Source organism: Oncorhynchus masou, unplaced genomic scaffold (genome assembly GCF_036934945.1).
Source record: "Oncorhynchus masou masou isolate Uvic2021 unplaced genomic scaffold, UVic_Omas_1.1 unplaced_scaffold_504, whole genome shotgun sequence".
NCBI classification, from domain to species: Eukaryota; Metazoa; Chordata; class Actinopteri; order Salmoniformes; family Salmonidae; genus Oncorhynchus; species Oncorhynchus masou.
The window spans coordinates 119,282-135,654 of record NW_027011440.1 but is presented as its reverse complement, the minus strand read 5'-3'; the positions used below and the strand labels follow the sequence as shown (position 1 = coordinate 135,654).

General features: G+C 55.0%; 1 protein-coding gene across 2 annotated transcripts in view; it reads left to right on the top strand.

Moving 5' to 3' along the window:
- LOC135535716 (mitotic spindle assembly checkpoint protein MAD1-like) overlaps positions 1–16,373 on the top strand; it is a 113,314-nt gene that overhangs the window by 48,437 nt on the left and 48,504 nt on the right. For both annotated transcript variants that reach the window (XM_064962149.1, XM_064962148.1), the window contains exons 17-18: positions 4,297–4,349; positions 13,034–13,171. In XM_064962149.1, the coding sequence (XP_064818221.1) occupies positions 4,297–4,349; positions 13,034–13,171 (191 nt within the window). The remainder of the gene's footprint in view (positions 1–4,296; positions 4,350–13,033; positions 13,172–16,373) is intronic.

Here is a 16,373-nt window from a genome sequence, read left to right as displayed (position 1 = left end):
TCGGCCCCTCTCTCTCTCTCTGCCGTCGGCCTCTCTCTCTCTCTGCCGTCGGCCTCTCTCTCTCTCTGCCGTCGGCCCCTCTCTCTCTCTCTGCCGTCGGCCCCTCTCTCTCTCTGCCGTCGGCCTCTCTCTCTCTTTCTCGACCTTCATCTTTGTCGGCCTCTCTCTCTCTTTCTGCCGTCGGCGCCTCTCTCTCTCTCTGCCGTCGGCCCCTCTCTCTCTCTGCCGTCGGCCCCTCTCTCTCTCTGCCGTCGACCCCTCTCTCTCTCTGCCGTCGACCCCTCTCTCTCTCTGCCGTCGGCCCCTCTCTCTCTCTGCCGTCGGCCTCTCTCTCTCTCTCTGCCGTCGGCCCCTCTCTCTCTTTAGTCGGCCCCCTCTCTCTCTGCCTGTCGGCCCCTCTCTCTCTGCCGTCGGCCCCTCTCTCTCTGCCGTCGGCCCCTCTCTCTCTCTGCCGTCGTCCTCTCTCTCTCTCTCTGCCGTCGGCCCCTCTCTCTCTTTCGTCGGCCCCCTCTCTCTCTGCCGTCGGCCCCCTCTCTCTCTCTGCCGTCGGCCCCCTCTCTCTCTCTGCCGTCGGCCCCCTCTCTCTCTCTGCCGTCGGCCCCCCTCTCTCTCTCTGCCGTCGGCCCCCTCTCTCTCTCTGCCGTCGGCCCCCTCTCTCTCTCTGCCGTCGGCCCCCCTCTCTCTCTCTGCCGTCGGCCCCCTCTCTCTCTCTGCCGTCGGCCCCCCTCTCTCTCTCTGCCGTCGGCCCCCCTCTCTCTCTCTGCCGTCGGCCCCCTCTCTCTCTCTGCCGTCGGCCCCCTCTCTCTCTCTGCCGTCGGCCCCCTCTCTCTCTCTGCCGTCGGCCCCCCTCTCTCTCTCTGCCGTCGGCCCCCTCTCTCTCTCTGCCGTCGGCCCCCTCTCTCTCTCTGCCGTCGGCCCCCTCTCTCTCTCTGCCGTCGGCCCCCTCTCTCTCTCTGCCGTCGGCCCCCCTCTCTCTCTCTGCCGTCGGCCCCCCTCTCTCTCTCTGCCGTCGGCCCCCTCTCTCTCTCTGCCGTCGGCCCCCTCTCTCTCTCTGCCGTCGGCCCCCTCTCTCTCTCTCTCTGCCGTCGGCCCCCTCTCTCTCTCTGCCGTCGGCCCCTCTCTCTCTGCCGTCGGCCCCTCTCTCTCTGCCGTCGGCCCCCTCTCTCTCTCTGCCGTCGGCCCCCTCTCTCTCTCTGCCGTCGGCCCCCTCTCTCTCTCTGCCGTCGGCCCCCCTCTCTCTCTCTGCCGTCGGCCCCCTCTCTCTCTCTGCCGTCGGCCCCCCTCTCTCTCTACCGTCGGCCCCCTCTCTCTCTACCGTCGGCCCCCCTCTCTCTCTACCGTCGGCCCCTCTCTCTCTACCGTCGGCCCCTCTCTCTCTACCGTCGGCCCCTCTCTCTCTACCGTCGGCCCCTCTCTCTCTACCGTCGGCCCCTCTCTCTCTACCGTCGGCCCCTCTCTCTCTCTACCGTCGGCCCCTCTCTCTCTACACCGTCGGCCCCTCTCTCTCTACACCGTCGGCCCCTCTCTCTCTACACCGTCGGCCCCTCTCTCTCTACACCGTCGGCCCCTCTCTCTCTACACCGTCGGCCCCTCTCTCTCTACACCGTCGGCCCCCTCTCTCTCTCTCTACCGTCGGCCCCCCTCTCTCTCTCTACCGTCGGCCCCCCTCTCTCTCTCTACCGTCGGCCCCCCTCTCTCTCTCTCTGCCGTCGGCCCCTCTCTCTCTCTCTCTGCCGTCGGCCCCTCTCTCTCTCTGCCGTCGGCCCCTCTCTCTCTCTGCCGTCGGCCCCTCTCTCTCTCTGCCGTCGGCCCCTCTCTCTCTCTGCCGTCGGCCCCTCTCTCTCCACCTTAATTCTCTGACTGCTGCGGCTAGCTAGCGGACTGCTGCGGCTGGCTAGCGGACTGCTGCGGCTGGCTAGCGGACTGCTGCGGCTAGCTAGCGGACTGCTGCGGCTGGCTAGCGGACTGCTGTGGCTGGCTAGCGGACTGCTGCGGCTGGCTAGCCAGAGAGGACTCATATTTTCCTTTGAGGCTTTAAGTGTTCTTACACCGCTTCTGAGCGTTCAAAGCAACGAGGAAACGGACCTCGCAGGCGTTGTTGTCACCGTAGCTTGTTACATAACTTCTGAGTGATAGGAAGCACGAGCACCACCACCAATCAGCCTCCACCACCGCTCGCACGCCTGCCGTTACTATGACAACTCGCGTAGCCGTGTCAGCCAATGACTGCTGCGGGAACACACACATCTGAGCGCCACTATTTGGTGGGTTGTAACATGCTGTTTGGACAGCCAGTATTCCAGATCGGATTTCAGCATTAATGCCTGCAGTGTGAACACGGCTTTAGTTTCCCCTGGAGAGAGACTGAAAACACACTGTAGAAATGGTCTGTTTACACACACAGACACACACACACACACACACACACACACACACACACACACACACACACACACACACACACACACACACACACACACACACACACACACAGACATGGTCTGTTTTTGGGAGAGGGAACGTGAGAGGACCTAGAGAATGAGAAATGGACAGACAGAGGAGAAACAAAGAAAAGTGTGGAGAGGGGAGGACGAGAGAGGGGAGGACGAGAGAGGGGAGGACGAGAGAGGGGAGGACGAGAGAGGGGAGGACGAGAGAGGGGAGGACGAGAGAGGGGAGGACGAGAGAGGGGAGGAGATGAAGTAGAGAGGGGAGGAGAGAGGGAGGAGATGAAGTAGAGAGGAGAGGAGGAGAGACGTGATTATGAGTAATCTGGAGGGTAAGAAGTATCACATTATGAATAAAGCATGTAATTACCCTCACGCTGTCAACGGCTGGATGTGTCTGTGTCATTGTTCCTTGTTGTGATTACGTGACGTTAATTACACAGTCATTCAGTTGTTCCATCACGCTCTGTTCCGTTCTCCACTCGACCCACACCCCTCCTTCTGAACTATGGAACATTCACTGTTGTGTCAATAATTGATCAGATTCCAGGCAGGCCCATTTCTCTGGCTTGGAAGGGTGTTCCAGATGCTACCCTGTTCCCTAGATAGTACACTCCTCTTGACCTGGGGGCCTGTGGGTACTACAAGGGGAATAGGGTGTCCCAGATGCTACCCTGTCCCCTAGATAGTACACCCCTCTTGACCTGGGAGCCTGCTGGTACTACAAGGGGAATAGGGTGTTCCAGTTGCTACCCTGTTCCCTAGATAGTACACTCCTCTTGACCTGGGAGCCTGTGGGTACTACAAGGGGAATAGGGTGTTCCAGTTGCTACCCTGTCCCCTAGATAGTACACTCCTCTTGACCTGGGAGCCTGTGGGTACTACAAGGGGAATAGGGTGTTCCAGATGCTACCCTGTTCCCTAGATAGTACACTCCTCTTGACCTGGGAGCCTGTGGGTACTACAAGGGGAATAGGGTGTTCCAGATGCTACCCTGTTCCCTAGATAGTACACTCCTCTTGACCTGGGGGCCTGTGGGTACTACAAGGGGAATAGGGTGTCCCAGATGCTACCCTGTCCCCTAGATAGTACACCCCTCTTGACCTGGGAGCCTGCTGGTACTACAAGGGGAATAGGGTGTTCCAGATGCTACCCTGTTCCCTAGATAGTACACTCCTCTTGACCTGGGAGCCTGTGGGTACTACAAGGGGAATAGGGTGTTCCAGATGCTACCCTGTTCCCTAGATAGTACACTCCTCTTGACCTGGGAGCCTGTGGGTACTACAAGGGGAATATGGAGCTTTTGTTCTGGTCTCGTCCTTTGTCTTCGCAAATCAAGTCGTTTAAACCGGAAAGTCGCTATCCCAAATTGATTTCAGACTTAATTGAACTAATTATTCCTGTCTATTCTCCCCTTCACCTCTTCTCTCCTCTCTTCTCCTCTCTTCTCCCCTCTCCTCTTCTCCTCTTCTTTCCTCTCTACCTCTCTCCCCTTCATCTCTTCTCCACCCTCTTTTCTCTTCTCTCCACCTCCTGTCTCCTCTCCACCTCATCTCACCTCCACCTCGTCTCCACCCTCTTCTCTCCTCTTCTCCTCTCCTCTCTTCTCCACCTCTCCTCTCCTCCCTCTTATCTCCTCTCGTTTCCCCTCTCCTCCACCTTTTCTCTCCTCTCCACCTCTTCTCTCCTTCATCACTCCTCCACATCTTCTCTCCTCTCCGTCTCTTCTCCTCTTCCTTCCTCTCCTCCCCTCTTCTTGTCTCCGAGTCACTGCATAGTGACTCTGTTTAACATTAAGGGACTGTTCTGTGTTCTACATGTGGCTTAACACGACTGTTCTGTGTTGTAGATCTGCGTAAACAGATGGAAACAGCTGAGCTGAAGAACCAGCGGTTGAAGGAGGTGTGGAATGTTGTATTACATAGAAAATAAACATGTTTTATCCCCCTTCTTCCTACACATCTTATTCCTCTCCTCTACCTCATCCCTCTCTCCACTACCTCATCCCTCTCTCCACTACCTCATCCCTCTCTCCACTACCTCATCCCTCTCTCCACTACCTCATCCCTCTCTCCACTGCCTCATCCCTCTCTCCTCTGCCTCATCCCTCTCTCCTCTGCCTCATCCCTCTCTCCTCTACCTCATCCCTCTCTCCACTACCTCATCCCTCTCTCCACTACCTCATCCCTCTCTCCTCTACCTCATCCCTCTCTCCTCTGCCTCATCCCTCTCTCCTCTACCTCATCCCTCTCTCCTCTACCTCATCCCTCTCTCCTCTACCTCACATCCCTCTCTCCTCTACCTCACATCCCTCTCTCCTCATCCCTCTCTCCACTACCTCATCCCTCTCTCCTCTACCTCATCCCTCTCTCCTCTACCTCATCCCTCTCTCCTCTACCTCATCCCTCTCTCCTCTGCCTCATCCCTCTCTCTCCTCTGCCTCATCCCTCTCTCTCCTCTACCTCATCCCTCTCTCTCCTCTACCTCATCTCTCTCTCTCCTCTACCTCATCTCTCTCTCTCCTCTACCTCATCTCTCTCTCTCCTCTACCTCATCCCTCTCTCTCCTCTACCTCATCCCTCTCTCTCCTCTACCTCATCTCTCTCTCCTCTACCTCATCTCTCTCTCCACTACCTCATCCCTCTCTCCTCTGCCTCATCCCTCTCTCCTCTGCCTCATCCCTCTCTCCTCTACCTCACATCCCTCTCTCCTCTACCTCACATCCCTCTCTCCTCATCCCTCTCTCCACTACCTCATCCCTCTCTCCTCTACCTCATCCCTCTCTCCTCTACCTCATCCCTCTCTCCTCTGCCTCATCCCTCTCTCTCCTCTGCCTCATCCCTCTCTCTCCTCTACCTCATCCCTCTCTCTCCTCTACCTCATCTCCCTCTCTCTCCTCTACCTCATCTCTCTCTCTCCTCTACCTCATCCCTCTCTCTCCTCTACCTCATCCCTCTCTCTCCTCTACCTCATCCCTCTCTCTCCTCTACCTCATCCCTCTCTCTCCTCTACCTCATCCCTCTCTCTCCTCTACCTCATCTCCCTCTCTCCTCTACCTCATCCCTCTCTCTCCTCTACCTCATCTCTCTCTCTCCTCTACCTCATCCCTCTCTCTCCTCTACCTCATCCCTCTCTCCTCTACCTCATCCCTCTCTCCTCTACCTCATCCCTCTCTCCTCTACCTCATCCCTCTCTCTCCTCTACCTCATCCCTCTCTCTCCTCTACCTCATATCTCTCTCCTCTACCTCATCTCTCTCTCCTCTACCTCATCCCTCTCTCCTCTGCCTCATCCCTCTCTCCTCTGCCTCATCCCTCTCTCCACTACCTCATCCCTCTCTCCTCTACCTCATCCCTCTCTCCACTACCTCATCCCTCTCTCCTCTGCCTCATCCCTCTCTCCTCTGCCTCATCCCTCTCTCTCCTCTACCTCAACCCTCTCTCCTCTACCTCAACCCTCTCTCCTCATACCTCACATCCCTCTCTCCTCATCCCTCTCTCCTCTACCTCATCCCTCTCTCTCCTCTACCTCATCCCTCTCTCTCCTCTACCTCATCCCTCTCTCTCCTCTACCTCATCTCTCTCTCTCCTCTACCTCATCTCTCTCTCTCCTCTACCTCATCTCTCTCTCTCCTCTACCTCATCTCTCTCTCTCCTCTACCTCATCCCTCTCTCTCCTCTACCTCATCCCTCTCTCTCCTCTACCTCATCCCTCTCTCTCCTCTACCCCATCTCTCTCTCTCCTCTACCTCATCCCTCTCTCTCCTCTACCTCATCCCTCTCTCTCCTCTACCTCATATCTCTCTCCTCTACCTCATCTCCCTCTCTCCTCTACCTCATCCCTCTCTCTCCTCTACCTCATCCCTCTCTCTCCTCTACCTCATATCTCTCTCCTCTACCTCATCTCTCTCTCTCCTCTACCTCATCTCTCTCTCTCCTCTACCTCATCTCTCTCTCTCCTCTACCTCATCCCTCTCTCCTCTGCCTCATCCCTCTCTCCTCTGCCTCATCCCTCTCTCTCCTCTGCCTCATCCCTCTCTCTCCTCTGCCTCATCCCTCTCTCTCCTCTACCTCATCCCTCTCTCTCCTCTACCTCATCCCTCTCTCCTCTACCTCATCCCTCTCTCCACTACCTCATCCCTCTCTCCACTGCCTCATCCCTCTCTCCACTGCCTCATCCCTCTCTCCTCTACCTCATCTCTCTCTCCACTACCTCATCCCTCTCTCCTCTGCCTCATCCCTCTCTCTCCTCTTCCTCATCTCTCTCTCTCCTCTACCTCATCACTCTCTCTCCTCTACCTCATCTCTCTCTCCTCTACCTCATCTCTCTCTCCTCTACCTCATCTCCCTCTCTCCTCTACCTCATCTCCCTCTCTCCTCTACCTCATCCCTCTCTCTCCTCTACCTCATCTCCCTCTCTCCTCTACCTCATCCCTCTCTCTCCTCTACCTCATCCCTCTCTCTCCTCTACCTCATCCCTCTCTCTCCTCTACCTCATCCCTCTCTCTCCTCTACCTCATCTCTCTCTCTCCTCTACCTCATCTCTCTCTCTCCTCTACCTCATCCCTCTCTCTCCTCTACCTCATATCCCTCTCTCTCCTCTACCTCATCTCCCTCTCTCCTCTACCTCATCCCTCTCTCTCCTCTACCTCATCCCTCTCTCTCCTCTACCTCATCCCTCTCTCTCCTCTACCTCATCCCTCTCTCTCCTCTACCTCATCTCTCTCTCTCCTCTACCTCATCTCTCTCTCTCCTCTACCTCATCCCTCTCTCTCCTCTACCTCATCTCTCTCTCTCCTCTACCTCATCTCTCTCTCTCCTCTACCTCATCTCTCTCTCTCCTCTACCTCATCTCTCTCTCTCCTCTACCTCATCTCTCTCCTCTACCTCATCTCTCTCTCTCCTCTACCTCATCCCTCTCTCCTCTGCCTCATCCCTCTCTCCTCTGCCTCATCCCTCTCTCCTCTGCCTCATCCCTCTCTCCTCTGCCTCATCCCTCTCTCTCCTCTTCCTCATCCCTCTCTCCTCTTCCTCATCCCTCTCTCCTCTACCTCATCCCTCTCTCCACTACCTCATCCCTCTCTCCACTACCTCATCCCTCTCTCCTCTGCCTCATCCCTCTCTCCTCTGCCTCATCCCTCTCTCCTCTTCCTCATCCCTCTCTCTCCTCTACCTCATCTCTCTCCACTACCTCATCCCTCTCTCCTCTGCCTCATCCCTCTCTCCTCTGCCTCATCTCCCTCTCTCCTCTACCTCATCCCTCTCTCTCCTCTGCCTCATCCCTCTCTCTCCTCTACCCTCTCTCTCCTCTACCTCATCTCCCTCTCTCCTCTACCTCATCCCTCTCTCTCCTCTACCTCATATCTCTCTCCTCTACCTCATCCCTCTCTCCTCTACCTCATCCCTCTCTCCTCTGCCTCATCCCTCTCTCCTCTGCCTCATCCCTCTCTCCACTACCTCATCCCTCTCTCCTCTACCTCATCCCTCTCTCCTCTACCTCATCCCTCTCTCCACTACCTCATCCCTCTCTCCTCTGCCTCATCCCTCTCTCCTCTGCCTCATCCCTCTCTCTCCTCTACCTCAACCCTCTCTCCTCTACCTCAACCCTCTCTCCTCATACCTCACATCCCTCTCTCCTCATCCCTCTCTCCTCTACCTCATCCCTCTCTCTCCTCTACCTCATCCCTCTCTCTCCTCTACCTCATCTCTCTCTCTCCTCTACCTCATCTCTCTCTCTCCTCTACCTCATCCCTCTCTCTCCTCTACCTCATCCCTCTCTCTACCTCATCCCTCTCTCTCCTCTACCTCATCCCTCTCTCTCCTCTACCTCATCCCTCTCTCTCCTCTACCCCATCTCTCTCTCTCCTCTACCTCATCCCTCTCTCTCCTCTACCTCATCCCTCTCTCTCCTCTACCTCATATCTCTCTCCTCTACCTCATCTCCCTCTCTCCTCTACCTCATCCCTCTCTCCCTCTACCTCATCCCTCTCTCTCCTCTACCTCATATCTCTCTCCTCTACCTCATCTCTCTCTCTCCTCTACCTCATCTCTCTCTCTCCTCTACCTCATCTCTCTCTCTCCTCTACCTCATCTCTCTCTCTCCTCTACCTCATCTCTCTCTCCTCTACCTCATCCCTCTCTCCTCTGCCTCATCCCTCTCTCCTCTGCCTCATCCCTCTCTCTCCTCTACCTCATCCCTCTCTCTCCTCTACCTCATCCCTCTCTCCACTACCTCATCCCTCTCTCCACTACCTCATCCCTCTCTCCACTACCTCATCCCTCTCTCCACTGCCTCATCCCTCTCTCCACTGCCTCATCCCTCTCTCCTCTACCTCATCTCTCTCTCCACTACCTCATCCCTTTCTCCTCTGCCTCATCCCTCTCTCTCCTCTTCCTCATCTCTCTCTCTCCTCTACCTCATCCCTCTCTCTCCTCTACCTCATCCCTCTCTCTCCTCTACCTCATCTCTCTCTCCTCTACCTCATCTCCCTCTCTCCTCTACCTCATCCCTCTCTCTCCTCTACCTCATCCCTCTCTCTCCTCTACCTCATCCCTCTCTCTCCTCTACCTCATCTCCCTCTCTCTCCTCTACCTCATCTCCCTCTCTCCTCTACCTCATCCCTCTCTCTCCTCTACCTCATCCCTCTCTCTCCTCTACCTCATCTCTCTCTCTCCTCTACCTCATCTCTCTCTCTCCTCTACCTCATCCCTCTCTCTCCTCTACCTCATCCCTCTCTCTCCTCTACCTCATCTCTCTCTCTCCTCTACCTCATCTCTCTCTCTCCTCTACCTCATCTCTCTCTCTCCTCTACCTCATCTCTCTCTCTCCTCTACCTCATCTCTCTCTCTCCTCTACCTCATCTCTCTCTCTCCTCTACCTCATCTCTCTCTCCTCTACCTCATCCCTCTCTCCTCTGCCTCATCCCTCTCTCCTCTGCCTCATCCCTCTCTCCTCTGCCTCATCCCTCTCTCTCCTCTTCCTCATCCCTCTCTCCTCTACCTCATCCCTCTCTCCTCTACCTCATCCCTCTCTCCACTACCTCATCCCTCTCTCCACTACCTCATCCCTCTCTCCACTGCCTCATCCCTCTCTCCTCTGCCTCATCCCTCTCTCCTCTGCCTCATCCCTCTCTCTCCTCTGCCTCATCCCTCTCTCCTCTACCTCATCCCTCTCTCCACTACCTCATCCCTCTCTCCACTGCCTCATCCCTCTCTCCACTGCCTCATCCCTCTCTCCTCTACCTCATCTCTCTCTCCACTACCTCATCCCTTTCTCCTCTGCCTCATCCCTCTCTCTCCTCTTCCTCATCTCTCTCTCTCCTCTACCTCATCCCTCTCTCTCCTCTACCTCATCTCTCTCTCCTCTACCTCATCTCTCTCTCCTCTACCTCATCCCTCTCTCTCCTCTACCTCATCTCCCTCTCTCCTCTACCTCATCCCTCTCTCTCCTCTACCTCATCCCTCTCTCTCCTCTACCTCATCCCTCTCTCTCCTCTACCTCATCTCCCTCTCTCCTCTACCTCATCCCTCTCTCCTCTACCTCATCCCTCTCTCCTCTACCTCATCCCTCTCTCTCCTCTACCTCATCTCTCTCTCCTCTACCTCATCTCTCTCTCTCCTCTACCTCATCCCTCTCTCTCCTCTACCTCATCCCTCTCTCTCCTCTACCTCATCCCTCTCTCTCCTCTACCTCATCCCTCTCTCTCCTCTACCTCATCCCTCTCTCTCCTCTACCTCATCTCTCTCTCCTCTCTACCTCATCTCTCTCTCCTCTACCTCATCTCTCTCTCTCCTCTACCTCATCTCTCTCTCTCCTCTACCTCATCCCTCTCTCCTCTGCCTCATCCCTCTCTCCTCTGCCTCATCCCTCTCTCCTCTTCCTCATCCCTCTCTCCTCTACCTCATCCCTCTCTCCTCTACCTCATCCCTCTCTCCACTACCTCATCCCTCTCTCCACTACCTCATCCCTCTCTCCTCTGCCTCATCCCTCTCTCCTCTGCCTCATCCCTCTCTCCTCTGCCTCATCCCTCTCTCTCCTCTACCTCATCTCTCTCCACTACCTCATCCCTCTCTCCTCTGCCTCATCCCTCTCTCCTCTGCCTCATCTCCCTCTCTCCTCTACCTCATCCCTCTCTCTCCTCTGCCTCATCCCTCTCTCTCCTCTACCCTCTCTCTCCTCTACCTCATCTCCCTCTCTCCTCTACCTCATCCCTCTCTCTCCTCTACCTCATCCCTCTCTCTCCTCTACCTCATCCCTCTCTCTCCTCTACCTCATCCCTCTCTCTCCTCTACCTCATCCCTCTCTCTCCTCTACCTCATCTCCTCTCTCCCTCTACCTCATCCCTCTCTCTCCTCTACCTCATCCCTCTCTCTCCTCTACCTCATCCCTCTCTCTCCTCTACCTCATCTCTCTCTCTCCTCTACCTCATCTCTCTCTCTCCTCTACCTCATCCCTCTCTCTCCTCTACCTCATCCCTCTCTCCTCTACCTCATCCCTCTCTCCTCTACCTCATCCCTCTCTCTCCTCTACCTCATCCCTCTCTCTCCTCTACCTCATCCCTCTCTCCTCTACCTCATCCCTCTCTCCTCTTCCTCATCTCTCTCTCTCCTCTACCTCATCCCTCTCTCTCCTCTACCTCATCCCTCTCTCTCCTCTACCTCATCTCTCTCTCTCCTCTACCTCATCTCTCTCCTCTACCTCATCCCTCTCTCTCCTCTACCTCATCTCTCTCTCTCCTCTACCTCATCTCTCTCTCCTCTACCTCATCTCTCTCTCTCCTCTACCTCATCTCTCTCTCCTCTACCTCATCTCTCTCTCCTCTGCCTCATCCCTCTCTCCTCTGCCTCATCCCTCTCTCTCCTCTTCCTCATCCCTCTCTCCTCTACCTCATCCCTCTCTCCACTGCCTCATCCCTCTCTCCTCTGCCTCATCCCTCTCTCCTCTGCCTCATCCCTCTCTCTCCTCTACCTCATCTCTCTCCACTGCCTCATCTCCCTCTCTCCTCTACCTCATCCCTCTCTCTCCTCTACCTCATCCCTCTCTCTCCTCTACCTCATCCCTCTCTCTCCTCTACCGCATCCCTCTCTCTCCTCTACCTCATATCCCTCTCTCCTCTACCTCATCCCTCTCTCTCCTCTACCTCATATCTCTCTCCTCTACCTCATCCCTCTCTCTCCTCTACCTCATCCCTCTCTCTCCTCTACCTCATCCCTCTCTCTCCTCTACCTCATCCCTCTCTCTCCTCTACCTTATCTCTCTCTCTCCTCTACCTCATATCTCTCTCTCTCCTCTACCTCATATCTCTCTCTCTCTCCTCTACCTCATATCTCTCTCTCTCTCTTCTACCTTATATCTCTCTCCTCTACCTCATCCCTCTCTCCACTACCTCATCACTCTCTCTCTCCACTACCTCATCCCTCTCTCCTCTACCTCATCCCTCTCTCCTCTGCCTCACATCCCTCTCTCTCCTCTACCTCATCCCTCTCTCCTCTACCTCATCTCTCTCTCTCCTCTACCTCATCTCTCTCTCTCCTCTACCTCATCTCTCTCTCTCCTCTACCTCATCTCTCTCTCTCCTCTGCCTCATCCCTCTCTCTCCTCTACCTCATCCCTCTCTCTCCTCTACCTCATCCCTCTCTCTCCTCTACCTCATATCCCTCTCTCCTCTACCTCATATCCCTCTCTCCTCTGCCTCATATCTCTCTCTCTCCTCTGCCTCATCCCTCTCTCCTCTACCTCATCCCTCTCTCCTCTGCCTCATCCCTCTCTCCTCTGCCTCATCCCTCTCATCTCTGCCTCATCCCTCTCTCCTCTGCCTCATCCCTCTCTCCTCTGCCTCATCTCTTCTGATGAGTGTGAGTGAGTGATGGACGGAGAGTGTGAGTGAGTGATGGACGGAGAGTGTGAGTGAGTGATGGACGGAGAGTGTGAGTGAGTGATGGACGGAGAGTGTGAGTGAGTGATGGACGGAGAGTGTGAGTGAGTGATGGACGGAGAGTGTGAGTGAGTGATGGACGGAGAGTGTGAGTGAGTGATGGACGGAGAGTGTGAGTGAGTGATGGACGGAGAGTGTGAGTGAGTGATGGACGGAGAGTGTGAGTGAGTGATGGACGGAGAGTGTGAGTGAGTGATGGACGGAGAGTGTGAGTGAGTGATGGACGGAGAGTGTGAGTGAGTGATGGACGGAGAGTGTGAGTGAGTGATTGACGGAGAGTGTGAGTGAGTGATGGACGGAGAGTGTGAGTGAGTGATGGACGGAGAGTGAGAGTGTGAGTGAGTGAGTGACGGAGAGTGTGAGTGAGTGAGTGACGGAGAGTGTGAGTGAGTGATGGACGGAGAGTGTGAGTGAGTGATGGACGGAGAGTGTGAGTGAGTGATGGACGGAGAGTGTGAGTGAGTGATGGACGGAGAGTGTGAGTGAGTGATGGACGGAGAGTGTGAGTGAGTGATGGACGGAGAGTGTGAGTGAGTGAGTGAGTGACGGAGAGTGTGAGTGAGTGATGGACGGAGAGTGTGAGTGAGTGATGGAGAGTGTGAGTGAGGGAGGGAGAGACTTGTGAACCCGTGTTGTATCTGTGTTGTTACCAGGTGTTCCAGAGGAAGATTCAGGAGTTCAGGACGGTGTGCTATGTTCTGACAGGCTATCAGATAGACATCACTACTGAGAACCAGTACAGGCTGACCTCTGTCTACGCTGAACACATGGACGACTCTCTACTGTTTAAGGTACAAACACACAAGGTGACCAAGCGGTTAGAGTGTTGGGCCAGTAACCAATCACCGAACCGACAAGGTGACCAAGCGGTTAGAGTGTTGGGCCAGTAACCAATCACCGAACCGACAAGGTTCCCAAGCGGTTAGTGTGTTGGGCCAGTAACCAATCACTGAACCGACAAGGTGACCAAGCGGTTAGAGTGTTGGGCCAGTAACCAATCACTGAACCGACAAGGTGACCAAGCGGTTAGAGTGTTGGGCCAGTAACCAATCACCGAACCGACAAGGTGACCAAGCGGTTAGAGTGTTGGGCCAGTAACCAATCACCGAACCGACAAGGTGACCAAGCGGTTAGAGTGTTGGGCCAGTAACCAATCACTGAACCGACAAGGCGACCAAGCGGTTAGAGTGTTGGGCCAGTAACCAATCACCGAACCGACAAGGTGACCAAGCGGTTAGTGTTGGGCCAGTAACCAATCACCGAACCGACAAGGTGACCAAGCGGTTAGAGTGTTGGGCCAGTAACCAATCACTGAACCGACAAGGCGACCAGTACTACATACGGGTACATGTGTATATAATACATACTGGTACATGTGTGTATATTGATACATACTGGTACATGTGTCTAAGACTAGAGACTAATTTAGAGACTAGTTATGTCTGCTATGTTAGGTTATATGATCAGAGACTATGTCTGCTACGTGTGAAGAGACTCTATAACACATCATATCAGAGAGAGAAAGAGATGAGGGAGATTGGAGGGTTAGAGAATTAGAGGAGAGGGATGGAGGGACGAAAGGAGAGACGGGGGGACGAAAGGAGAGACGGGGGGACGAAAGGAGAGACGGGGGGACGAAAGGAGAGACGGGGGACGAAAGGAGAGACGGGGGGACGGGGCGAAAGGAGAGACGGGGGACGGGGCGAAAGGAGAGACTGGGGGACGGGCGAAAGGAGAGACTGGGGGACGGGCGAAAGGAGAGACTGGGGGACGGGCGAAAGGAGAGATTGGGGGACGGGCGAAAGGAGAGATTGGGGGACGGGCGAAAGGAGAGACTGGGGGGGGACGGGCGAAAGGAGAGACGGGGGGGGGGACGGGCGAAAGGAGAGACTGGGGGACGGGCGAAAGGAGAGACTGGGGGACGGGGCGAAAGGAGGGACGGGCGAAAGGAGAGACGGGGGGACGGGCGAAAGGAGAGACGGGGGACGGGCGAAAGGAGAGACGGGGGGGACGGGCAAAAGGAGAGACGGGGGGGACGGGCGAAAGGAGAGACGGGCGAAAGGAGAGACGGGGGGGACGGGCGAAAGGAGAGACGGGGGGACGGGCGAAAGGAGAGACGGCGAAAGGAGAGACGGCGAAAGGAGAGACGGGCGAAAGGAGAGACGGGCGAAAGGAGAGACGGGCGAAAGGAGAGACGGGCGAAAGGAGAGACGGGCGAAAGGAGAGACGGGCGAAAGGAGAGACGGGGGGACGGACGAAAGGAGGGACGGGCGAAAGGAGAGACGGGGGGACGGGCGAAAGGAGGGACGGGCGAAAGGAGAGACTGGGGGGACGGGCGAAAGGAGAGACGGGCGAAAGGAGAGACGGGCGAAAGGAGAGACGGGCGAAAGGAGAGACGGGCGAAAGGAGAGACGGGGAGACGGGGGGACGGGCGAAAGGAGGGACGGGCGAAAGGAGAGACGGGGGGACGGGCGAAAGGAGGGACGGGCGAAAGGAGAGACTGGGGGACGGGCGAAAGGAGAGACTGGGGGGACGGGCGAAAGGAGAGACGGGCGAAAGGAGAGACGGGCGAAAGGAGAGACGGGCGAAAGGAGAGACGGGCGAAAGGAGAGACGGGGGGACGGGCGAAAGGAGAGACGGGGGGACGGGCGAAAGGAGAGACGGGGGGACGGGCGAAAGGAGAGACGGGGGGACGGGCGAGAGAGAGAGACGGGGGGACGAGAGAGATATTCTTTTTTCTTAAAGGACCTCATACTTCGTTTTGATGGTTCGTTAAGCTTTATTTGGGTTTCAGTGTGTCTTCTCTCCAGTGTGTTAAATCCTCAGAGAGCCACCTGCGACCCTGTCAGGGAAGATGATTCACTGTCAATATTTATTAACCTCGGCTCAAATACTTCTCCTCTCTCTCGTGCTGTCTCGCTCTCTCTCTCGTGCTGTCTCGCTCTCTCAAATCATTTCAATTTATTCAAGTTAAGGGCTTTATTGGAATGGGAAGCATATGTTGACATTGCCAAAGCAAGTAAACTAGATAATAAACAAAAGTGAAAAAAATAATACAATTGAACAGTAAACATTACACTCACAGAAGTTCCAAAAGAATAAAGACATTTAAAATGTAATTTATTTGCAAATATTTAAAGGAAAAATAAGTAAACCTACTTATGTGCACCCACACACACACGTTATATGGTGTTGTCTGTGTGTGTTAGTATGGTACACCAGCATGGAGCCTGCACTGGTAATGACTGGTGACGCACACAACTGGAGCAGCGTCCCGCAGAGGAGGGGTTTGTGTGTGAGCAGTGTTATAGGTTTTGAGTCCATGTGAGCAGTGTAACAGGGTTTTGAGTCCATGTGAACAGTGTAAGAGGTGGTTTTGAGTCCATGTGAACGGTGTAAGAGGTGGTTTTGAGTCCATGTGAACGGTGTAAGAGGTGGTTTTGAGTCCATGTGAACGGTGTAAGAGGTGGTTTTGAGTCCATGTGAACGGTGTAAGAGGTGGTTTTGAGTCCATGTGAACGGTGTAAGAGGTGGTTTTGAGTCCATGTGAACAGTGTAAGAGGTGGTTTTGAGTCCATGTGAACAGTGTAAGAGGTGGTTTTGAGTCCATGTGAACAGTGTAAGAGGTGGTTTTGAGTCCATGTGAACAGTGTAAGAGGTGGTTTTGAGTCCATGTGAACAGTGTAAGAGGTGGTTTTGAGTCCATGTGAACAGTGTAAGAGGTGGTTTTGAGTCCATGTGAACAGTGTAAGAGGTGGTTTTGAGTCCATGTGAACAGTGTAACACTTGTTGTTAGCGTGTTCAGCCCAGTAATCCATCTTCATGAGACGCAGGTACTTCGTCCAGATAGAAACTCGAAAAGTTCCGTGACAGTCCTTTAGAAACACGTCAAACGATGTATGGAATCAATCCTTAGGATGTTTTTAACATAAAACATCAGTAATGTTCTGAAGAAAAGCACTGGAACGAGAGGTAACTCTGTCGGGAGCGCGC